General features: G+C 37.4%; 1 protein-coding gene across 4 annotated transcripts; it reads left to right on the forward strand.

Annotated features, from left to right (window-relative positions):
* The first annotated feature begins 603 nt into the window (after positions 1-603).
* Positions 604-25,929, forward strand: LOC105449426 (E3 ubiquitin-protein ligase UBR4). 4 transcript variants are annotated; one of them, XM_011688653.1, is made up of 43 exons: positions 604-768; positions 952-1,049; positions 1,605-2,056; positions 2,288-2,812; positions 2,979-3,142; positions 3,529-3,766; positions 3,853-3,970; positions 4,540-4,697; positions 4,902-5,070; positions 5,204-5,430; positions 5,533-5,656; positions 6,232-6,458; positions 6,873-7,082; positions 7,495-12,000; positions 12,099-12,256; positions 12,369-12,512; positions 12,601-12,648; positions 13,032-13,233; positions 13,314-13,503; positions 13,587-13,970; positions 14,123-14,577; positions 14,697-14,810; positions 14,939-15,151; positions 16,621-16,797; positions 16,880-17,054; positions 17,146-17,296; positions 17,557-17,785; positions 17,869-18,018; positions 18,103-18,405; positions 18,491-18,717; positions 18,851-20,621; positions 20,702-20,863; positions 21,040-21,664; positions 21,754-21,944; positions 22,029-22,205; positions 22,365-22,781; positions 22,859-23,254; positions 23,343-23,477; positions 23,568-23,909; positions 24,131-24,585; positions 24,720-25,044; positions 25,171-25,330; positions 25,522-25,929. In XM_011688653.1, exons 1-43 carry the CDS (start codon positions 647-649, stop codon positions 25,584-25,586), a joined length of 15,879 nt encoding a protein of 5,292 aa, XP_011686955.1. In that variant the 5' UTR covers positions 604-646; the 3' UTR covers positions 25,587-25,929. The 4 variants fall into 4 exon arrangements, with proteins under 4 accessions (XP_011686955.1, XP_011686956.1, XP_011686958.1 ...); XM_011688654.1 differs by having other exon boundaries at positions 12,616-12,648; XM_011688656.1 differs by lacking the exon at positions 14,939-15,151.
* The last annotated feature ends 103 nt before the right edge of the window (positions 25,930-26,032 follow it).

Below are 26,032 nucleotides of genomic sequence, written 5' to 3' on the forward strand. Positions count from 1 at the left end.
TATTATCAACCGTATCGTTGATAAAAACGATAACATATATATAATTATAATGTATAACGTGTACAACACATATCTTCTTCACGATTGAAGATTAGGCATCAATGTAGCTCAGGTTGCTAGAGGTATGCTGAGAACGAGAAAAAAAATTGTGTAGAGCTGTCATCGCGTAGTATACACATACATATGTATACTTTTGAATTTTCACATTTACTGTATGTATATATGCATAGTAAAAGTTGCAACATTGAAAAATACATATGAATTTTCTTTGCCGATAATATAATAATTTTGAAATTTGGAATTTTGAACACGTAAAAATGCAGTGATTTGTTATCCTCGGTGCAGCTAAAACAGTCGGTAAAGTCATTGTTCTTCAATTATCCCCCCGGACTCACTTGAAAAATATTCTCAGAAAAGTACGTAGGTACAAAAGAACAGACCTACGTTTTTCATACCGGTTATATTGAAAAGTGCCAAGACGTGTTCTTCGTCGCTGCACTGAATTGCACTTAAAACTTTCTATCTCGCTTTCGCCTAACCTCAAAATATGTATCTGTTTCATTTCAAGTGTACGCGGTAGGCAGCGCCAAAGAACAGACCTGCAGAGGATGAGAGAACGAAAACTTAACGGAGCTCAGTATCGAAAATGGCGGCGAAGAGTGGTGGTCACGATGAGTGGCCCTCGGTGATGAAGCCGATATTGGGAACATCGCCGCGTTCGTTTAATAAAAATGACGTTATCGATCTCGTAAAGAGCATCGTTAAAAGGTAGGTGCGAATCGTCGTGGCCCGGCAACCGCGTTAAATCGCCCTTTTCTCGACGCGAAAGATCACACGTTCCCCTCTTGGCGGAAATGGAAGTCCGCCTGTCACCACCGCCGATCGAATTCGTCCGACCTTTTATTTCCACTCGGCAATAACGTCCGTCCCTTTTCTTCTCTTGTGTTGCAGCGAAAACAAATTTGTCTCTCACGAGGATCAATACGATACTTTTTACACGGCGGTCGCTGCCTTGTCGGCGGATTGTATTAGCGGTTGCGCAAATACGTGTAAGTAACACCGCGCATTCGCGTGCAGATGACTAACCAAAAACGTTTTTTTTTTTTCACATATATATACACATTTATTTAAAATCTTGATGTTCGTCTAATTATTTCGTTATTTCAAAATTGTCATAATCGTCAAATGGTACACATGTACGTACAAAGAAAAATGAAAGGTGAAGAAGGAAAACAAAATATTTTTAAGAATTTTGAGGAATGTATTTGGATAATAGACTTAGAACGAGAGAGCGAGAGAGAGAAAGAGAGATATTTTAGTTAAAATGTTTAGTTAACAAGTAAAAAGTTTTGTTCTTTGAGTAAAATACGTACATACATAACCTAGGATATTTTTAGATATTTTAGACGAGTTATCTAAATTTGTTATCTAAAATATCTGAAAGTATTTTTCTTTTTCTTTCGTTCTTCGCTGCTTTTATACATCTCTTAAAACAGTCTTGGAATAGTGGAAGAATTCAAAGTATTTTAAAATGTATAAGACATGTATGTTTATATATGTTAGGTATAAATAAAGTACTAAGTCTTACAAAATATCCTTTTCAGTTGCCAAAAGTCAAATATCTATCGTTTGTCAAGCATGCAAAGTGCTGCTTGCTTATCTTGTGGACAAGTTGCCACAACAACAAGCGCAATCTGGAGATACCACATCGACGGTTTTGACTACAAAGCAGCTGCTACTCCCAATACGTGCGCTATGCACGGGACAGTCTTTACTTACGTCTGCAGAAGAAATTGCTCTTGTTTCTGTAATAAAAAATTCCAAAGTACCGCCTTACGTAACAGTTTTGTCAAGTGGAAAAGAAAAGGAGTCTCCTCAGCCATCTGTAAAAGAATCTATGCGGTCTCGTTGTGACTTGTCTACCAGTATTCTCGAGCAATTAACAATGCCGTTACAAGATTTTTCGTCATCTTCGATTTTAACTAATGAAAGTTCTATGGATAGTACGACCAAAACTACTAATACTTCTGCAAGCGAGACGCATTCTGATACTAAGGTTTGTGTCAGTGAAATATAAATGTTTTCTTATGATCAAACAAGATATATTTCCATTGCTATAACTTATATATTAATATTTGCGATAAACTATGTTTTTAATTATTGTTACATGTTTTATTGTACATATGTAACAATAATTGTTAAAAAATAATTATAATATTTCAGTATTAGTGAAATGAATTAATATTAAATCATAAGAGTAATGATATATCTCTCTGTTATATTGCAGATGATGTTTATTGCAAACAATATCAGCACATTGCAGAATATGGGAGCAGGTGATACTTTGTTGGATATGTGTTTAAATCTTCCGCACTTGTCGCGCTATACCAGAAAGTATCAAGCTTATTTATCTAAGAAGGGATTCAGCTTACCAGCAAATGCCTCAGAAGCGCATACAATAAGGCACAGTTTACACTCTGTTGTTAGTGACATTAATATTGTACATAATGTGATATCCCTCCCGATACTGGAACCTTTGACACCACAAAAGTTGGAAAAGTTGTCGCTGCTGACTATGTCTTGTCTGTATTGTTCGATCGCAAATGCGACAGCATCAAGCATAGTTGGCATAACAAATGCAGTATCACCTAAGTGTAGTACGAATACTGCAGCAAATAGTCAAACCAATCAGAATACGAAAACCACCGACGAGGAGTACGATACCTTAGCAATTACGGTTGTTGAGAAGAGTCTAGAAATATTTGGTCAAGTATCAAATGTTATTAAAAATAGCACGCGTGCAGGAGGTCATGTAAGTAATTTCTACAAGATTTGTTTCACTTTGATATACATTGTAAAAATTATATTTTATCTACTTCATAATATAAAGTAGATTAATTATTTTAGAATATTAATTTGTTCATGAACATATTAGTCTTATTTTTTGTGCAATTATATTTTTTTTATTTGTACTTCAGATTCTGCAAAATCATTTACTTATTGGAGTGTGGCTGCTAGTCGCTGGATTACAAGCGCAATTAAGTGTGAGCAGTTTTAGTGCTGCAGATAAAGGGAAAGAAGAAAAAGGAAAATCACCAAGTAAAGCTCGTGATGGAAGTGGACGTGTAAATCTTATGAAAGTGTAATTATTTTACATATTTATATATATATTATTGTATCTTTGAGAATTCACCTGCATGAACTTTTCTGAAATTATATTTTGTATTTTCTTTTATACACTGTTATTTATTAAAATTGTAACATCAAAAAAGACATAAGATCAAAAATATTACATTATATTTATATGATAGATTATTTATGATACATGATGTAACTATATTATTAGATTGTGATCATTTGCATATGTACTAATCATTTTCGTATTCTACTATAATTTATTATCTATCATGCAAGTTTTGTTCCAATATAACGCGTCTTTTTTGGTGTTGTAATTTTAATGGCCAATAATGTACCTGTGTTTTATATGTATATATGTATGTGTATAACATAACATTTGTATGTAATTAGACAACAGGGATTTGGCGTATTATCAGTGGCATTAGCATCACATGCACTGAATTTAATGAGCGCGCTTCTGGAAGATGTATCTATTGAAGCCAATTCCGATGTGGTTGTGGCAGTTCCTGAACCAGCACCACTGGATATTTTGTCTACTGCTACAGCATTGCAGAGAGCAGTAACGTTCCTACAAGCAGTGCCATTGAATCATTTGCTATTTTATCTGGCTACTATTAGTTACCGAAAAGTATTGATTTATTTTATATGTATTTGTATTAATATTAAAATCTCGATAAAGTATTTTATTACTGATGTGTATTTTATTTACTGCAGGCATGTACATTGAAAAGAGTACAAAAGCATCCTTTGGAAGGAGATGCATTGAGTCAATCAGATTCTACTACATACTATGAAGATCTTTTGAGTTGTTCAGAGAATTCCACTGATGAGGGTAAAATTATGAATCGAATGTTATATGTATTTATGTGCATTTATAATTAGTTTTATTATTTAATAGTAAATTGATTATGAAAAATTCTAATTATATATATATATATATTATATATATATATATATATATAGTATATAATATATATAGTATTACGCATGTACGTACGCACCACAAAATAATCTTTTTTTTCTGCAGTTTCTTTTTTTATCGCTGCCAGCAACAGGAATATTAAAACTTAAATGCTATTCAATGTGTGTTTTATTTTAACATAAAAAATTATGTTAATTTTCCGTGAATATTAGAACATGTAATCAATGTGTAAAAATTAATTTTGAAGTAATTTCTGTAAATTTTAACGCACATAAAATTATGTTAATTTTCCGTGAATATTAGAACATGCTGTGATCAACGTGTAAAAATTAATTTTGAAGTAATTTCTGTAAACAATTATACGCAATATGTATACTTAAATGCAGCTTCAAAATGCTCGTATTAATATTTACATATTGATAATTTTATTAACATAGTGATATATATTCGCTATATAGAACAAACTATTATGTCGGCAGAGGAGGACAGCGAACCTATTTTGGGATTATGGTTTGAGGAAACTATCGCTCCATCGGACGAGACTTCAACAAATACTAATAAAGAAACAAATAACGAAGCAAGTGCGGAACGCACTACCGTCACTACCATAGTTCCTGATAATCGAGAGCCACATGGTGTATGTTTCTGTAGTTGTGATTATTTTCTAAAATCTAAAATAAAATCTAAAATAAAAAATATATACTTTGTGACATGAGATATAACTTCTAATATGAATGCATCATGTGTATGAATGCATTTATATGTTCATGTTATGTTATATTTACGGTTACTGTAAATTGTAGCAAATAAGTTAATTATTGATTTTCTATTTTCTTTACAGTACATTTCACTCGCAACCAAAATATTTCAATTTATGAATAAGCACTTAATTGGTAGCAGAAGCACTTATGTTCGAGAATATGTGGTTAATGGTTTGGTTGAGCAACAAATGGTAATATTGGCAGCAATTATAAGAGATCTAGATCATGAAACAGCTAGAACAGAAACAGGTAAATTTATACATATAGTTATTATATTTTCTGTACGTTTTTTATATTGAAACATTGTTTTTTTTATTATATTTTATATTTTTTACGTTCTGCATTAAGACTTTAGTATTATAGTACAATATTGCGCTTTCAGGCACAATTTCTGCATTTTATGGTGCTACATTAGGGACTATGTACTCGGAGTTTTCTCAAGCTTTAAGTCGTTACACTCACAACTTACTCGCATGGAATACACTAAGCGAATCTCTGCAAAATACCTTGCTTCAACATTTGGGAGTAAGTCCTTGGTCTACAGAAAGCAATAGCTCTACTACGTGGCCTCTTCAAGTGTATCCACGAACTCTGAGCGTACTAGCACAGGTGCGTTATGATTATTTAATGATATTGCATTTGCATTAAAATTCTTTAAGATAATATCTAATCTTGATCTACTAAACGTATTCTAAAAAATTGTATAATTAGGTATTGTTGCTGAAACCGCAATTAGAAAGGGAAGCTGCGTGTATAAGCATATGGCATCGATTAGTAACAACTATGGTTGAGAATGTATGCAATCCTCAGACAACATATGAAGCTGAAAATGAAGGTAAAATATTATCAAATTTATCTCTCAATGATTTTATATATACTGGTACATAACAGGCGCGCGTTTCGCGCGCGCTGCATATTGAATCCCATACATCTTCCAATAACATTTATACCAATTTACATTTTAATTAAACAAATTTTAACAATTTTTGAAAAAATAAATTTTCAAAAAAATGACGTTTTAATCGGCCATTTTTAAATAAAATCACGATTTTTTAAAAAATAGCCACATAATTCACATTTTAAGATGAGCCCAGAAAGAAGTTTATATCTTTATTTTTCTGGAAGATATGAATTTTTAAATTGGGGAAAAGAGGCTTTAACGCAGGTCACACGGCAATTTTAAGATAGGATACATATATATATATATTTTTTTTTAAAGGTGTAAAATACATCATTCTTATTCAATTAATTGACTTAGTTTGGCTTGTATTTTTTTTTCTATTTGCTTTTCCGATATTTATAATTATTAAAATAACTAAAATTTTTAAAAAATGTAACATCTGAAATATTTTATTATTTATTCCTACAACATTAACTTTACATTATATACTTGATATTATATGTTTACAGATTTAAACGTCGAACATGCCCAGTTAGTTCTCTTTCTATTTCATTCTCTGAATTTAATGCAGAAGAAATCTGTATTACTTGTAACTGGAAGTGGTGCAGTACGTTGCAGCGAAGCAGTCAAAACGCCAATGAAAGATTATCAACTGTTACATTTATCCCGATTATTGCTATTACTTGAATACATGATGAAGCATCTGTATGATGCACATCCGGTGTTGCTTGAACAAGTAAGACATTTGTTATGTATTTTTATTGCACCCTATATTACATAAATCTTTAAACTGCATTTATATATATTTTATATATAGATTATTATATGTATTTTATATATGGATATTATGTCATTATATTACAGAGTAAATTATTAAACAAAATAAGTTAAAATATTTAATATATTTTAATTTATGTAGTAATATACTATCTGTGATATTTTATTATGATTTTGTAATGACATAATTTTAACAAATGCTAGAGAGAATTATTATCTCAGTATGACTGAGATAGCAAGATACCAGGGCCACCAGTGCGAAAGTGCCGCCTGAGTGGTAGTAATAATCTTGTACATTTATTATATTATAGCATTCTTAACTCTGCAAAGTAATGATTATTCGTGTTTATTTTATTTTCCTTTTTTTGTACAGGTACAATGGAATCTGTTCTCTGCGACAAGCTTAGTATGTGATACAAAAGATGGAAATAAACAGACTGCCAGGGCTTTTACTCCTTGGGTCGAAATAGAAGATAATTATCGTAAATATGGTTCACAAGATGAATTCTCAATGAAACCACGTTTTTATAATTTATCAAGAACAGATTTTAATAATCAGGACGCACCAAAATTGGATGGATTGGTACGTTTCGTATGTGGAATTATTATAGTAGAAAAAATTTTTATGAAAGAAATGATATTGTTTTGTTAGCATTACTTATTTTAATTTACAACAAAGTTTGCGTTACTCTTAATTTTTATGAGAAAAGAAATTTAATTTTAATTTCTATAACAATTTTTTTTTTTTAATATTTAATGTTTGTGATATATTTTCTCTGCAACAAGATCGTATCTTTTATCCATAATAGGCTTACAAAATTTGATGTTATGTAAAACAAATTTATTACGAAATAATGAACATTCATAGGGCAATTTATTTGCGTATTAATTATCATTCTGTTTATCTTCAGGTGTCCTTTGAATATTTATTATTTTAATATTGGCAGTTATTAATTGTTATAAATTCTTATTAACATTTATTATATTCTTTACAGGCCTGTAATTTTATTTTGGGCACTCCAGATAAAATGAAATATCCTCTCTTAGTCGATGCATTGATTGATATTCTGAACGTACTTAATCAAACTGATATGCACAAGAAAAACGGTGCCGATAACAAAGAAAAAATTACATTTACTGGACTATGCGCAATTCAATATTGCTTTTCTATATGTTGGGAATTACTATTGATGTTACCCCCCTCGACTCCTTACATGAACAAACTTGCTCTCGGTGAGGAGATACCAGCTGGACCTATGCTGCTTCATTCGCTGATATGGGGACCGAGAGCTGCATACAAAACTTTCACCGGTTGGATGAAAGACTGTTTAGTGAAGCAAGGAATGTATACGCAGTATGCGGAAAACTTGTTAAAAACAGTATCATCTACAGTAAACTCTCTCAAGTATGACGTCACCCTTGCAAAGAATTGTATTATCTCACTTAAGCCCGAATATAATGCTACTGACAAGATAATGCCGAAAGCGTCATTGCCAAAACTTGGCTCGTTATGTATACTGGCTGCAGTTGTAGGAAAGCTGCAAGTTCTTATGGATGAAAGCATATCGAAAAACACTACTGAGAACATTGAAACTTCCAAGAGCACGCAGAACGCGGACTCTGCGCCTTCGAACAGGACTAAAATGATAATCGAAATTCTACCGCATATCTTATCATTGACAGATGCCATTCTGTTGTCATGTCGATCCAATATATTGTACCATACGTTCGAGTCTGTCGAAGAACATAAAAAATATGGTATGCGGGATTATTTGATTCTAGACAATATCTTGTCAATGGCAGGTGCAAATTGGGAAACAGAATCAACGTTAGTCTCATTCTTGCCGAGTTGCGTTAAATCCGCGCTGGACAAGTGGAAGAGTATCGCGTTTGCTCCTGTGCCTTGGAATACATATGCAAACGATATAATACCGGCAGAGAGCTATATTTTTACTACGGTGAATTATCACGTCAGTTCCTTATCTGAACATCCAACATTCTCTATTAATCCGTCGTTGAAGAATTTGCTGTATTGCCTGGTCTCATTTATGATGGAGTACATCACGTCTGCAACAGCCCCGGAGCCACAATCCGAAATATATTCTCAAGCCGTGGACATTCTCATCTCATTGTCAATGGACGCTCGTACCGACTATCTGCGAGAGATGGCTAACAATACGCTGACCAAACTATTGGGACAGGATAACGATAATGAGGCGCGACTTTTGCGCGAACACTTGTTCGTGCTGAATCATACTTACAATCTTATAATCGAGTACACCGATAATACAGATGGATCCATTAAAGTTGTTATTGACGAGGACATCTTGGATCAGTGCATAAAATATTGGGAGCGATTGTTGGAAAAGCCTTTTGGATGTAAAGCTCTGGACTTGTTCTTCGCCCCCGACTCGAATCGTAGTCTTGTGTCCATCTTATTGTCTATAACATCGCCTCAAGCTTCGCCGCAGTTCAGCACGTACGTTTTCCAGTTTTTCAGCGCGTTATTCAGAACGACTGAAAAACCGGGCGACGGATCGCTGGATCGTCTTTGCAATTCGGTGGCTAGTTTTGCCAACGTCGAAGAGGAAAAGCTGCAAACGTGGCTGAGACACGTTATATTGGGAGTAACGAATGTACCGGCGACTATCTCTACAACGAATATACCAACACCCACAGCCGGCACTGCGAATACGTTAGTAACTGTTTCTGGCACATCGGAGGATAGTCAGAAACCGGATGAAAGAAATAACGCATCTAACAACGAGCAAGCTCATTGGGCAATTTCTGATGGCTCTAGCAATCAGCCCGCAACTAGTAACGACGAGCAGCTTACGATCCATGAAAACAGTCGCTTCTTACGGGCACTTACGAGTTACATAGTGAAAGATAAAAGCAATTTCAGCGCAAACGTTTCGATAACCATTCTTCAAGTTCTCATACCATTGACGTACCATATTCTATCTCCTACCATTGAAGGCAATCGATTTGTACACTTAATGCATATTATGTCTACGTTAGCTGACGCCGGATTAGAGAAGGGACATACATTGCTGTTCAAAGCTGCAATTGAATGGGTCGAGCTTTGCAAGGAGCAGATAATGAACAAGGATCCGCAGTCGTTCGATAAACCATCGCCGTACATCGAAGCGGACTGTTGTATATTGAACTACATAGCCGACATAGTGGGCGCGATTTGTCCGCAGCAGGCGCAGTCCCAGGATCGAGCCATTAGCCCGCCGTGGGAAGGTGCTGTGCCGAATAACGATCTAAACGACAGCGATTGGGTAGATGAAATTCCGCATGACGACGATGACAGTGCGGCTGAAGATTCGGACGAGGACAGTCTCTGCAACAAACTGTGCACTTTCACGATCACGCAAAAGGAGTTTATGAATCAGCATTGGTACCACTGTCACACGTGTAACATGGTCGACGGTGTCGGAGTTTGCACGGTATGCGCGCGAGTCTGTCATCGTGGCCACGATGTTACGTATGCCAAATACGGAAATTTCTTCTGCGATTGCGGCGCCAAGGACGACGGATCGTGCCAAGCGCTGACGAAGCGTAGCCCGCAGAGCTCGGAGCATCAGGTGGGCAACAATATGCCATATAACAATGCCGGTGCGCCCACGGAAAGTAATCTACTCCTCACGAGCAGCCTGCGCCGAAGAGCGTCCAGTCCTGTGCACTTGTACGACAAGCACGAGAGAAGCGGACGTGACACTCAAAGACAAACGTATCTCGCGAAGCAATTAGAATCGTCGAAGGATTGGATATATTCCCAACTATCGAAGAGTGGATTGGTATCCTCATTGGTGGACTTGATGCGTGTGCTGGTACCCGCGGTAGATTCGTCTTGCCAGCGGTATTCACCGGTTGGTTGTCATGCGCGAGCCCAGTTGGCACTTAAACGCTTGCACACGCTCGATAAGAAGTTCGAGCATACGGATCAGCTTATGCTACCAACCTTGGGATCCCAGGAGGGCGCGTTTGAGAACGTGCGAATGAATTATTCGGGTGATCAAGGTCAAACGATTAGACAGTTATTGTCCGCTCATATGATACGACGTGTCGCCATGTGCTGTCTGTCGTCTCCGCATGGTAAGCGACAGCACTTGGCTGTCTCGCACGAGAAGGGCAAGATAACAGTGCTGCAACTTAGCGCGCTGCTAAAGCAAGCGGACTCCTCTAAGAGAAAATTAACTCTGACAAGACTCGCCTCGGCTCCGGTGCCTTTCACCGTTCTTTCGGTCACTGGAAATCAGTGGAACGAGGATTTCTTGGCCGTTTGTGGCTTCAAGGATTGTCACGTGCTTACGTTCAACAGTTCGGGAACGGTGTCCGATCATCTGGTATTGCATCCGCAGCTTGAAAGTGGCAACTTTATTATTAAGGCATTGTGGCTTCCCGGCGCACAGACGCAACTGGCACTGGTCACCGCTGACTTCGTTAAGATTTACGACTTGGGAAAGGACGCCTTGAGTCCGCAATACTATTTCCTCGTGCCCACGGGAAAGATAAGAGATTGCACTTTTATGCACGCGGAAGACGGTACGTTCCACATGTTACTCATGTCTTCTGCCGGATACATCTACAGCCAAGTAATGGACGAGGAGAGCCAAGCCAAGCATGGTGCTTTCTATGTGACAAACACGCTGGACGTCTATCATCCGGAAATAAAAGACACTGGTCAAGTGGGCGGTGGAGGCGTCTCCATTTACTACTCCCACGCTCTACAGTTACTGTTCTTCAGTTATGTTTGCGGCAAGAGTTTCATAGCGCCGCTAAAACACATGGACTCCGATATTACAGTGGTATTTCAAATTAATCTCGCAAGTAACAAAACGAACGGCAATAAATCCAACAATAATCAGCCGCAACCGTTGTGCCAATGGAGCGAGGTGGCGAATCATCCTGGATTGGTCTGCTCCATTTTGCAGACTAGCAATAATCCGGTGATACTAATGATCAAGCCCGATACGATCATGATACAGGAGATCAAAATTATGCCCGCGAAGGCAAAGATCATGGACATGGTCGCGATTCGACATCCCAGTTCAAACGCCGAGCACCGCACGACGCTGATACTGCTGTGTGAAGACGGAAGCTTGAGGATCTACATGGCCGGTATGGAGCAGACCGGATTTTGGATGTCGCCCACTGTGCAACCGATTAGCACTACTTCCGGTATCAAACCGACTCGGAAGAAGAAGGCTAATAAGATGGGAAAACTGTCAGGATCTATCACATTCCCCATTGATTTCTTCGAACACTGTCAGGTGATGAACGACGTCGAGTTCGGCGGCAACGATCTACTGCAGATTTACAATGTCGCGCAGATCAAGCATCGTTTAAACACCACCGGAATGTACGTCGTCTCCACAAAATCTATGGGCTTTAATGTGGAAGTTACGAATAACGACGTAATTTTAGTAATGACGGGAATAAGAGTGCTCTTCGGCAATCAGGACATTCAAAAGGCACCTCTGTATGTTGAGGTGAGTTGAGATTTATTTATTGCAGTATGTGAATATTTCTCTTCTCTTTTTAATTTTAATTAGTTTTATAATCATTATTATTATATTTGTACATACAGGTATTCGGCAGAAGTATTCGGACTACGCTGACTAGAAGCCGATGGTTCGACATACCTTTAACGAGGGAAGAAAGTCTCCAAGCTGATAAAAAATTGACAATCACTTTTGGACCCTCTCAGGATCAAGAGGGTGTTATTATGGTCGATTCCATCAAAATGTTAGTATGAATAGTATTATTAGATGTTTTCTTTAAACAGAAGCATAAAATATTTTACATGGATAAATGTGTATCTTACTATTAATATACTATTTTTTTGCTTTTTATAAAGATATGGTAAAACTAAGGATGCATTTGGATGGCCTGAAGAAATAGAAGAAATTCAATCTTGTCCACCAACATCCGCACCCGTGACGACAGTTAATAATGAAACTGATAATACTATCGTTTCTGCACCGTTGTCCTCAATCAACAAGTACGTTAATAGAATTTTTTTTCAATATATAAAATATATAAAGTAAGTTAATTATTTTATAAAGAAAGTATTCTTTCTTTAATCCAAGCATATATTGTATCAGAACGACAAAGGATAGTTCGATTAACATGGAAAGGTAAGGATACAATATAATTTTATTATTGTGAAAACAGTAATAAAGAGCAATAGATTTGGCAATTGTTGTTACCAATTAATTCGTAAATAATTTACAAAATAATGGATGTCTTTTTACGAAAGAAAAATTTGTTTCTGACTATCCGCGATTGATAAAATTGGAAAACAAACGTTCTGGTAACAATTTATTAAAAATTTAATTTAAAGCTATTTTATATTGTAATGAATTATTTTTGTATTGTTTCATTAATGAGTCACCAATTGTATACATATATTAATTATTCAATTATAAGAAGAAAATAGATATTTTGTACTAATTAGTAAATGTAAACCTCTATTGCAATTGTATTAATAAATATAATAATTTTTTTTTAAAACTTATAGGATGATATCCAGCATTCTTGAAGTCTTGGAATCTTCATTTATCTTATCCTCACATGATGACAACAAAACCTCGCTGAAAACTACAGCTATTGATGTCGCATCAAAATTGTTAATATTACCTACCCCACCATCAGTACAAATGCATACGACAGCTTTGTTAGCTGCTCTTCACAGCACTAAACAGGCTTATCATCTTCACAAGGTATACGACGATCAATTATTCCTTATATTAATGATTTTAATAATTACGTATGTCATCACGTTTTTCTGCGCATTTTTTAGGATCATGCATTGTTATCACATGTACTTGAGTCCTTGAAATCAATGAGAGAAGCTAATGATCCCGCGGATATCGATGCGGAGAACTTTTACAGACTTGTACTTATTGTTCGCGCTATTGCCGTTTCTCGCCCACACAATCTCGCGAAATTTGCTGAACAATATGCGAACAAGTCAATTGATGAAAGCACCGGTATGTATTATAAATTATTTATTATTATAGTGACGTTATTAAATGAACAAATATGTGACGCTGTTGAAATTGTTTGATTCTAGTGCCCGTTTTCGAGAAAGATCGTCTAGAAGCTCGTTCGAGTACAAAGGCTGATGTAAATCAACATTTGGTCATCCAATTGATGGAAATACTGTGGTCGCTACATATGGCTTATCCCAAAAATATGGCACTTGCTCCAGTAGTCATGCCGGGCCTTACGCACACTGAGGGAACGGTTCACGCAATCGTGGAGATAATTCATGCTTTCACGATATGCGACGTTGAGAATAATACTGCAATAGCTGCCAAATTGTATCTGCAGTTGTTACTATCTTCAGATACCACCATTAGCTTTAGCGCAAAGCACGCGATAATCAGAGTGCTAAGACCCAGATACAGACGTAGGAGAGTGTACATACCGAGTCCGCCCAACTGCAGTACTCCAGGTATAAAAATGAAAATATCTTAGAAATCTCTTAGAATTGTTTTAAAACTGTAGCCTCCAGAAGAAATTCTATATAATTTGGGATAAAGATTTAATGGATTAATCGTATATTTTATAATTTGTTTTTCATTATTATCATTGGTATTTTTATAGGTGTAGTTGCAGAAACCGAAGAAAAATCCGTGTCCGTTCCATCACAGGCATCTCAAGACACAGTAGAGCGCGACGTGGAACAGCAGTTTGATATCGAAGCCGTCGAGGCAGTGGACAGAGTGGCAGTCATGCTCGGCGCCGAGGGCAATCAAAATTCGGCCGCCGCGAGGGTGGTTAATCATCCGTTAGAAGCGTTGCTCGGCGCGGGTAATTTCCCGCAGTTGCTCGATATGCCGCCAGACGCCGATGATGAAGCGATGGTAGAACTCGCGATAGCCCTCAGTTTACAAGATCACGAAGGAGCCGCTGATCTGCAAGCGCTGCGACAAGGATTCCAGCAAGGCTTCCCTAATTTGCAGGGTATTCAGAGTCTCCAAAATCTAAGCGGTTCCACATTGCAAAGCCTACAGAATTTAGCGGCGCATGGATTGGTCCAAGTGCCGAACGCTGCTCAGGTAATGTTTTTCCATTGTAAAATGTATAAATTGCTTTCAAAAATACTATTTATACTTTATTTGGTATTTAGATTTTTTACATTTAATAATTGTGTTGTCTGTCTTTTTTTTCCAATTAGGCTCAAGAAGGTGGACATTACTCCGACACGACCGCTTCGGCAGGTGGCTCCGACGATGAGGGATCAACTGCTGCCACCGATGGTAGTACTCTTCGAACGTCTCCTGCCGAGCAAGTGAGTTACATTAGCATACGTATATATTCTGCCTTGGCACTATTATTCACCGAAAGTGCGGACGTGGATCAACAGAGTCTTAGTACTTGCACATATTGTAATAACGCTTGGGACACATTTTATGTTAGGGTGGTAGTGGTGGTAGCAAGGGTAGCGAGAGCGGTGGAAGCGATAGCGGAGGCAGCGCCGTTGACAGCATGACAGGGGAGCATAATGTTTCTGGCAGGAGTTCCGCGTACGGAGACAATGCTCCCGACAGTGCTATGCCTCCGATTGGAATTGGAGTCAATCAAACGCCACGCTCTGAAACTAATACTCTAGATGTACCTACAACTTTCACTGTAAGTTTCGTATATTCAAAAATTTTACATAGCAGACTCACATATGTTCTTGAAAGCAGGAAAACAGTAGTAGTGCTAGTAACTGGACGCATTTCGACATATTAATATATTATTATATATAGATATTATTTTTCTTTCTAATATAATATTTGTCTCTTCTCATTTCGTCTCATATCATTTATCGTTGTTACTGAACTGATACGCCATTGTCTGTTCTCATGATATTTGATTCTAAAATCTTGATACTTTGTTTTTTATGAGCAGTTTCTCGAAGAAGCTTTTTGAAATATTTGTGAAATGTCTAATTCCAATCTAACACTTTCAATTAACTGAATTCTTCTTTTTATAACAATTTCTTTTCTCAAATTTAAGATTTCTTTGAAAAATAGTTGTAATTTTAATTTAAAGACCATCTACATATGTGTATGTCTACGTTATCAAAAACTTTATTAAATTTATGAATTTTTATTTTTAGATTTTGTTATATATCTATGTTTATAAATATTATGTCATAAATTAATTATAAAATTTTTTGAGAGTGATTAATTATAAGATCAACAATATAATATACAATCACTCTCAAAAAATTTTATAATTAATTTATGACATAATATTAAGTCAAAGCAAAATACAAATTAAAATTATGGATGGCATATGCATACATGCTAAGTACATTGTATTTATATTTTTTATAGAGAATCGAATAGAGTTTATTAGTGCAATTATATTATCGTAAAAAAATATATAATTTAAATTAATATTGAAAGTTTTATAAAATTTACTTTTAATATTACATTATATTGAAAGTGGATGTTATCAAAAATTTTCATCACATTTATTTTATTAAATTGTTGATAATTAATGTTTTGAGCTTCCGTTCTCAAAAGTTGCCTTTAACCCACACTGCCACAAATATGTAACAAATAAAATCAAATCTTGTACAATTAAATCGATTTCATTAAACATTTTTAATAACGTGCTATAAGACTTCGTTGAATCCCTTTAATCATCGAAGTCTGAATATAGAATGTAATATGTGTATTCCAATATTGGCTTTATATGTAAAAAAATTATAAAAAATTCAAAAAGATTTTTTAAAAATGAGAGATTGAAGGTGTGTATAAATGATGATATAGGAACTAAAATTTAAAATATACATAATGAAAGCTGAGTTAAAATAAATTATATTCTATTGAGACTTCGAAGTTTAAGTAATTTTATTTGGGATGCAAGGGTATTCATCATTTTATCAAAAAGGTCATGACTAAATATTCATATCGCACGTACATTGACATTCTCCTTTGTAAATTTTTCTTATACATTTGGATTATATTATTTGAATGCATCTAGTATTTTATTCTGTCTAAAACTGAAACAACAGAATTCCAGAAATTCTGATATGAGAAATCGAATAAGTGAGATACGAATATTATTTTATATTTATAAATTATTATTTATGATTAAATTAGACTACTGAACAAGAAGAAGGTGCCGAGCAAGAACAAGGCGTTGAGCAAGAAAACGACACAACTGGCGAGATAACTGTAAAATTACATGCTATACGGCTTTTATTATTGGACAGATTTACACAATTTGTACCCAATCTAATAAATGTCCGAGGAGTGCTTGCCATTCCGTTTATGCAGGTACCTTTATAGTAAAATTGCATGTGTTGCATGTCAGAAAAAAATTAAGCGGAAAATTATTAAAGCTTTTGTTTTCTACCAGGTTGTATTAATGTTGACTGCCGATCTTGACGGTCAAGATGAAAGAGACAAAGCATGCATAGAACGTTTGTTGCAAATGCTTGTGAAAGAACTAGAGATGGATAAACCCGATACAAACAACATATGCGAGCGTAGCAATAAGAGGGAAGTTCATTTGGTTATCATGCGCTTGCTAAGTAAGTGTGAATAATTATCTTACACACAAATTATAAGTTTATGTCAATACGCTGTACCAATATTACTATCGGTTTAATATTATTTTTTTAGGCGTCCTTATGTCCCGCTCGAAATATGCGGCAAAGACTCCCTCGGATAACCCGAACTTTGTATCACAAACTACTGCTGCGATATTGAGCAAAGCTGGTATTATCGACTATTGTCTAACGTTATTACAGGCCTTACTTGATTATTGGAAAACGTAAGTTTTCAACATAAATATCTCAGTGGTTTCAGTAGATATAATTTATAATATCACAATATTTTAATATTTTAATCTTATTTTTTCTCTCTTATTAAATGTTAATCATTTTAATCTTATCAAAATAATGGGTTTTCGAGATGGGTTATTCATTTCATACTCTTTCTCACTCACATAAATATTCGATTATAAGTTTATCGCTATTAAATGGGGAATTATGCGTCATCTCAATTTCATGAAAAATATGTTTTGTTTATTAGTACTAGTACAGAGGAGTCCGGTACCATGATCGGAGGCCAATTACTCAAGGAACATCTTACCACATCGCCTCCAGATATGTCACCATTCTTTCTGCGACAATACGTCAAGGGCCATGCTGGCGATGTATTCGAGCCTTATCCCCAATTATTGACGGAAATGGTACTACGGTTACCGTATCAGGTGCACAAGTACGCGGAAAGTACCGTGGTGCAACCTGCATTCGAACAGGTAACTGTCAATAGCGTTCTAACGGTAGATTATTCATTGTCTGTAAGAATAAATGATTAATCGTTTCCCTTTAATCCATGCAGCCATGGTACTTCTATCTGTGTGAATACATGATGTCGTATCAAACGCCATTCGTCAGGCGACAAGTACGCAAACTGCTGCTCTTCATATGCGGCAATAAGGAGAAATACAGACAATTACGTGATCTTCACGCCCTCATATCTCACGTGCAGGTAATTTTATTATATAACACTCTTTTATATTAAATAAAAATAGTGTTGTAAACTGAGCTTGAATTATTAAATTCTTGTTGCTAGTCCGTACAACAGTGTTGTACCACCGGTGGTTACGATCCGCCGAATGCTCGCCCGCATTCCATCAATTTACCATATGACTCCTTGGTGGAATTGATCGAACATCTGAAATGCTGCGTGGAGATTGCTACCAGTCGCACAGGAAACTGGCAACGGTTTTGTTTAAAACAGAACACAGTTTTGTCGTATCTCTTTGCCATATCGACACTCTTGGACGAAGGCGTGAGCCCTACAGTGCTTCAGTTGTTGCAATGTGCTATCTGCTCAAATAACAAGACCAAAGAAACGAAGGACGCTAAATCAAAGGTAAATGTAACGGGCTATAACAAATTCTACGATCGTATGCGAATATTTTTTTTTTCTAATGCGTATTGATATAAATTTAAATCAGGACTCGAAATCAACGACTGGTACGAAAGAGAGGCGTGAACGCGAAAAATCAGAAGATTCTGATACGGAGGCTAAATTCGAAGAGGCACAATGTTTAACTCTAGTCGAACAAATTCAAAAACAAGTGCATCCCACATTGCTGATGAAGTTTATACAAACTTTTCTTCTCGAAACGAACAACACGAACGTTCGTTTGCAAGCACATTCTCTTATCCTTGCAATTTACAAGTGAGTTATCAATTTTATTATTCAAAAAGTTTAATTAAAATACAAAAGAGTATGATAAATTAGTGTAAATATAAGATATTAGGTGTTATAGTGTTGCAATAAAAATTATAAAACACGTATTTTTTAATTTTAGAAATTGTGGACCTACAGATCAGGAAGTTTTGTTGGATCTTCTATGGCGATTGTGGCCTTTGGTCCCAGCTTATGGCAGAAAGGCGGCACAGTTTGTTGATTTACTTGGTTACTTCTGTTTGAAAACGCCTCATGCTGGCAAGAAAATGCACACTTACATGGAGCAGGCGGTTGCCGTTTTACACGCGCAGAATCAGCTACTCGCGCGACATCCTAACGCGAATCTTTACGTAAATTTGGCACAGTTTGTTGAATTGGACGGTTATTATTTGGAGAGCGAACCCTGTCTCGTATGCAATAATCCAGAGGTACCGATGGCAACAATTAAGCTGTCGTCGATTAAAGTAGATTCCAAATTTACGACGACGACACAGATCGTGAAGCTAGTCGGCAGTCACACCATCAGTCGCATCACTCTCCGTATAGGCGATCTGAAGAGAACGAAGATGGTTCGTACCATCAACGTCTATTACAATAATCGGACAGTGCAGGCTGTCGTAGAATTGAAGAATAAACCGGCCATGTGGCACAAGGCGAAGAAGATTACGCTTGCCCAGGGGCAGACGGAGGTCAAAATGGAATTCCCGCTGCCGATAGTAGCTTGCAATCTCATGATCGAGTACGCCGACTTCTACGAGAACATTCAAGCCTCATCCGAGACGTTGCAGTGCCCGCGGTGTTCCGCCAGCGTGCCGGCGAATCCTGGCATATGCGCGAACTGCGGTGAAAACGTGTTCCAGTGCCACAAGTGTCGAGCGATCAATTACGACGAGAAAGATCCGTTCTTGTGTCACGCTTGCGGATTCTGCAAATACGCCAAGTTCGATTACACCCTGACCGGCAGACCGTGCTGCGCCGTTGATCCCATAGAAAACGACGACGACCGGAAGAAGACGGTGGTGACTATTAATGCTCTACTCGAGAAGGCGGACCGAGTGTATAAAACTCTGATATCCAACAAGCCTACGTTAGAGATGCTCCTCGTTAAGATATCCGAGCATCGTTTGGATCGAGGATTGGAAGATGGTATACAGGTGTCTGGCAGTACCCAGGTGAACAGAGCGATCCAGCTACTTGCTCAGAGATACTGCGGCGAATGCAAGACCTCCTTCGAAGAGCTCAGTAAAGTTATCCAACGCGTTCTAGCCTGTCGCAGGGAGCTCGTTGCGTACGACAGAAATCAACGTGGCCAGAGTAGTTCGCAGTCGTCGTACAGTAGCGCATCGAGTGCGAGCGACGTTGTGAAGGACGAAACGATAGTCTCGCCGGTCGGACGGTGTTACGGATGCGCGTCAGCCGCAACGGAACACTGCCTGATATTATTACGTGCATTGGCCACCAAAAGTGTAGCCAGAGATGTTCTGTGCAAACAAGGATTGATCCAAGAGCTGGTCGAGCACAATTTGCGAAAGGGCACGGTACAAATGCAAGAGGACGTGCGGCAACTGCTGTGCCTCGTCACGAGGGATAACGCACAGTCGACCAAAGAGATATGCTCGCTTCTAACTAATCGAATCACCCTGACGCTACGCGGTCGAGTCGCCACCCCTAATCTCTCGGTCGCCGTACGACACGAAATGGCTCTTCTCGCGGCACTCGTGCAAAAGGAAGACTCGTGTTGGGAACAGAAATTGCGATGCGTAATGCAGCTATTTTTAACAGCTTGTAAAGAATCGAAAAGTCCCGTCGTAATGGAAAGTATCATACTGCCATGTCTGAAAATTCTGCAAGGCCTCATTAAACCCGACCAACCGGTGTCGAAGAAAAATAAAGTAAGCACTTAAATGAAGCTTCTTTCCTTTTTTGTAATGCATATAACGTATATTTTTTTCATATAATTTTTTTATTTTAGGATAAAACTATCGAGTCTCTGGCGACTGTACAGCCACCGGAAGACGTCAGCATTGATGTAGGTAAATGGATCAGCGGCGACCCCAAACATTCGTATTCCGAATGGCTTCGCCGTATGCCAGCCAAGAAAACGGAACCGTCTACGGCTAAGCCTCTTAAAAAGGTTGGTTACAAAGTAAATTAGCATTCGAGTCAATAAAAATAAAAAATTTTTAAAATGTCATAATTATTATAATATACGTATGTGATATTTATCTGTATGTTATATAGATTTATGGAAAAATAATAGAAAGCCAGATAGATTTGAATTTATATATATATTGTTTCTCTTTGTTTCAGGAGGAGACTCGCGTATTATATTTGATGGAAAAATACGGACACAGGTGGCATCAACGTTGCATGAGGCATCAAGGCGTGCAACCGCTGAGGTTGTCGGACGGTGCTTGGTTGAAGGAGGTTCTCTTCAATCCCAGTTCTCGTCTGGCACGCCAAGTCGCATGTAACATGACCGAGAGTCTGTGCCAAGGTATAGAGAGGAAGAAAGAGGTTCTGGTTTTGTTGACGTGTTACTTGGAAGAGCTACGTACTGCCGGCGAGAGTAGCACCGAGTTCCTCACGTTGTACCAAAGCTTGATCAGACAGTCTCCTTGGAAGCAATTCCTGGCAATACGCGGTGTGATGACTTTGTTGGCGGAACTTTTGACCCGAGAAATAGAGGAATTGCACAGGCTGGAGGAGACTACTTTAACCAGCGATCTCGCTCAGGGCTACTCGTTGAAGATGCTCACGGAACTTTTGGCGACCTTCTTGGAACAGGAAAATATCAAGCAGCAATATAAAGGCCGACTAGTCGGCGCGGTGCTAAACGGTTATCTATCACTTAGGAGACTCGTTGTTCAGCGTACTAGACTAATCGATGATACGCAAGAGAAGCTGTTAGAACTTCTAGAAGAAATGACTACCGGTAATAATTTCGGAGTTCTGCGTTTATAAATATTTTCAATGATCCTTTGCTTGTGTACACGAGAATAAAATGTTTATCTGGTCTATCAGGCACCGAAGAGGAAACTAAGGCATTCATGGCAATTTGCGTGGAAACAATACAGAAACAGAATCCTCAAGATGTTCGTACTCCAGTGTTCATATTTGAAAGATTATGTTCGATTATTTATCCAGAGGAAAACGATATCGGAGAATTCTTCATAACACTTGAGAAGGATCCACAGCAGGAAGATTTCTTGCAAGTGAGTCCACGTGTCCATTTCCGAATAAGATTTTTTATTTTTACATAGTGAATATATTTTAATTTTTTTTAAATACTTTTATAGGGGAGGATGTTAGGAAATCCTTATAGCAGCTTAGAACCTGGCCTTGGACCACTTATGAGAGACATAAAAAATAAAATTTGTCAAGATTGCGAGTTAGTTGCACTTTTGGAAGATGATAACGGAATGGAACTTCTTGTTAATAACAAAATTATTAGTCTGGATCTTCCTGTTAAGGAGGTAAGAGTTGATTCCACGGTTTCTGATAAAAATATAAAATCCATCTTAAAAATATTTACATTATATTTACGATTTTGTCTACGGAAATTGTTAATTAAAAAAAATTATATTTTATTCCCACTAGAGGTCAGACAATAATATGTTTTTTTCCTTATTTAGGTTCACAAGAAGATTTGGATGCTGGAAGGTATCGAATGCGACGCCATGCGCGTAATATATCGTATGCGTGGCCTGCTTGGAGACGCAACCGAAGAATTTGTCGAAACTTTGAACGCCAACAGTGAGCAGGAGGTGAACAACGAGGAAGTGTACAAAATGGCTAATGTGCTAGCAGACTGCGGCGGTCTTCAAGTTATGTTGGACAGATTGGCGGCGATACACGATGTGAATCGCGCGAGACCCCTTCTTCAAGTGCTGTTGAAATTGTTCAGATTGTGCGTGAAGGTTAAGAAGAACCAAGAGGTTTTAAGCAAACCCGAATTGGGAGCGGTAACCGTATTTTTGGACGTTCTCCAACGTTGTCTCGCCACAGAGTCGGAAAATTCTCAAGCACAAATTACTGAACAATTGTTGGACGTAAGTATAACGGCAGAGGAGATATTTTTATTTTAACACTGTGTGAGCGATACGTGACTATATGACATTGATTTTAGATTATGGAAACGATACTGGCGAACGCAGCGTCGCAACCGTTCAGTGCGTTCGAAGCATTTTCGCGCACTCTCGGTGGCCCGGAACATATTAAGGCCCTCTTATCGTGCACGCAATCCACGGCAGTCAGGCAAAGTGCTAGCGTGCTCGCCCACCTCGCGAGAGTCTTGGCGGCGTTGACTTACGGCAATAAAGAGAAAATGGCACTTCTGTGTGATTACTTCAAGCCTGTATTAAACTTTTACAAGTTCGATTTCGAGCACACGCCTGAAGACGAGCAGAAGTTAGAACTGTTCTGCATACTCACTCAAGGCATTGAACGAAATGCCATTGGTAATACGCTGAAGGATTACATTATAAGCATGGGCATAGTGAAAGATGCCTTTGAGTACATCACCGTGAGTATAAAACGATATGTATACACGATAAGTACACGTATAAAGAATATGTCACACGCTTAATAAATATTTTTCCATGTTTTTGCAGGTGCACGCTCCATGCGTTAAACCCACGCTGTTACGCACAGATAGCGATGAATTGAAGGAATTCATATCTAAACCAGCTCTGAAATACATCCTGCGATTCCTCACAGGGTTAGCTACAGATCATGAACCGACTCAGGTAATACAGATAATATATTCTATCTTTATAATCCTTTTGTTAATAAATGACATTGAAATGATAATTTATTTATTTTTTATTTTGTTGCAGCTGGCAGTCTCGCAAATAACAATTAGCATCATTCATCGCCTGGAACAAGTGTCTTCAAACGAGCACGTTGGCTCACTAGCGGAGAATTTGTTGGAAGCGTTATGCACCAATAAGCGAGTGGCCGAACTAATTGAAGAGGCCCGCCAGCACACGCGCAGCGAGAAGAAACGCTTAGCCATGGCGATGCGTGAGAGACAATTGGGCGCACTTGGTATGCAAACGAACGATAAGGGCCAGGTCACCGCCAGCGGAACGATTCTTCAGCAGATGGAAGACTTGGGGGATGAGACCGGACTGATTTGTGTTATCTGTCGCGAAGGATACAAGTTTAAACCAAACATGGTAATATATTCTTTTTGTTATATATCTTAGAATTGAACATGCGAATGTTTCCCGCGTTATATTTTAATAAGAAATTTGGAATCGATTTCTGTTAGCTACAATATTCTATTAGCGTCAGTATTATGCAATTTATATTATCAGAAGCGTTAAATATTTTTCTGTTCATATTTCCTTTATTATCTTGTTTAATGATTATGTCCCTTATCGTTATTTTGTTACAGGTGTTGGGTGTTTATACATTTACGAAGCGCTGCAACGTAGAAGAATTTGAAACGAAGCAACGAAAAACTGTGGGCTACACGACTGTCACGCATTTCAACGTGGTCCACGTAGACTGCCATATGTCCGCGGTGCGTTTGGCGCGCGCTCGAGACGAGTGGGAAAGCGCGGCGTTACAGAACGCCAATACGAAATGCAACGGGCTGCTGCCGTTGTGGGGTCCACAAGTACCGGAGTCTGCTTTCGCCAGCTGTTTAGCTAGACACAATACCTACCTGCAAGAGTGCACTAGTCATCGCGATATATCTTACTCGTCGACCGTTCATGATCTGAAGTTGCTTCTTCTGCGATTTGCTCAAGAGAAGAGTTTCCACGAAGACACCGGCGGTGGAGGTCCTCAATCGAATATGCACATAGTACCGTATTTAATACACATGGCTCTGTATGTCGTTAACACGTGAGTATATTTTGATAGCGTACTAGAAATGATAAAGAGAAAGGAAGGTCATAAAAAGTTGGAAATGAAAAAAAAAGGAAACTAATGCAAAAGTTATGCTTATTATTAATACACATTGATATTTATTTTCGTAGAACGCGGTCAGCAACCAGAGAGGATAAAACTTTAATGACTTACCTGGAGGTACCGTCAGGCTCGGCATGGCTCGATAGTTGTTACGAAGCAGAGGGTCCATTGTATCAATGCACACTTTCGCTACTTCTATTTACACCTGCCCGTTGGAAATCTCATAGACTTACGCATCTCAATCGATTACTCGTCCTTGCACATCAACGTTATGTGTCCCCTTCAGCCACTACGAAAACCATTATGGAACCAAGCGCCAAGGATTACGCTATTTACAAAAATATTCTTATCTTCTTCGGTCTAGTGGATTCGATTTATGCGAACTTCTTCAAGGTTGGGAGCAACTTTAAATAATTATTAATTACGTACCAATCGCTAAATTATTAAATACGTAGTTAACTACGTTAACTATGTAGTTACATCTGTTTGTCTAAATCATACTTTTTTTTATGCTTACAGAAAGTAAATGTTTTATCCGACGACCAGTGGCCTTCGGTTCTGGCTGAATACATCAGGCATAATGACGAAGCCATGCTAAAAGCCTCGGAACGCGTACTTTCGTCGTATCGCGATGAATTGTTACCGTGCACATCATTCGAGGAATTTTGCGATATTGTTGGTAAGTTTTATAAGTTTAAGAATAAGAAATCAAAGAGCTCAGTATTTAATGAATTAAAATGTTCAAAATTCGTTCTTCTTTAAACGAATCTTATGAAGATCTATCTTAAAACTTCATTTTTCTATTAAATCTTTCAATTATTCATTTGCTTTTATTTGATCTAATTGAAATGTAAATATGTCACATTGCAGGCTTATTAGAAGATATAAGAAATCCATCTACGTATATTACTGATGTCCTACGACGCCTTGCTTGAAGATATTGGAAGTTCTCATTGTGTAGCTTACTACATCATTGTTACCGACGAATCAGTTTTCCTTTCTGTTCTTTTGATCAATCGATATAAATCCTTTTAAAAGATTTTTATCAAAAAGGATTTTCATGTTCTATATTAAAAATTGATTCGACGTGATAATATATACCCAATACAGACGGAACTGTCAGGGTGAACATCGCGTTATACATGTGTGATGAAAGATATAAATTATTATAAATTATTCTTTATCGCTGCTATGAATCTTTACTTGTAGACAGATGTGTATATGGAAAAAAAACTTATGCTTTAATAAAGTGCGACTAAATAAAAGTGTTTAAATATACATGTTGATCTTTCTAAGATTATTTGTTACCGTCGATGTCATCTCGCATCTTTTCTTTGGACATTAGGATGGGATAAATAAAAATCGATAAAAAAAAACAAGA

Source organism: Wasmannia auropunctata, unplaced genomic scaffold, assembly GCF_000956235.1.
Source record: "Wasmannia auropunctata unplaced genomic scaffold, wasmannia.A_1.0 LD336076.1, whole genome shotgun sequence".
Lineage (NCBI taxonomy): Eukaryota > Metazoa > Arthropoda > Insecta > Hymenoptera > Formicidae > Wasmannia > Wasmannia auropunctata.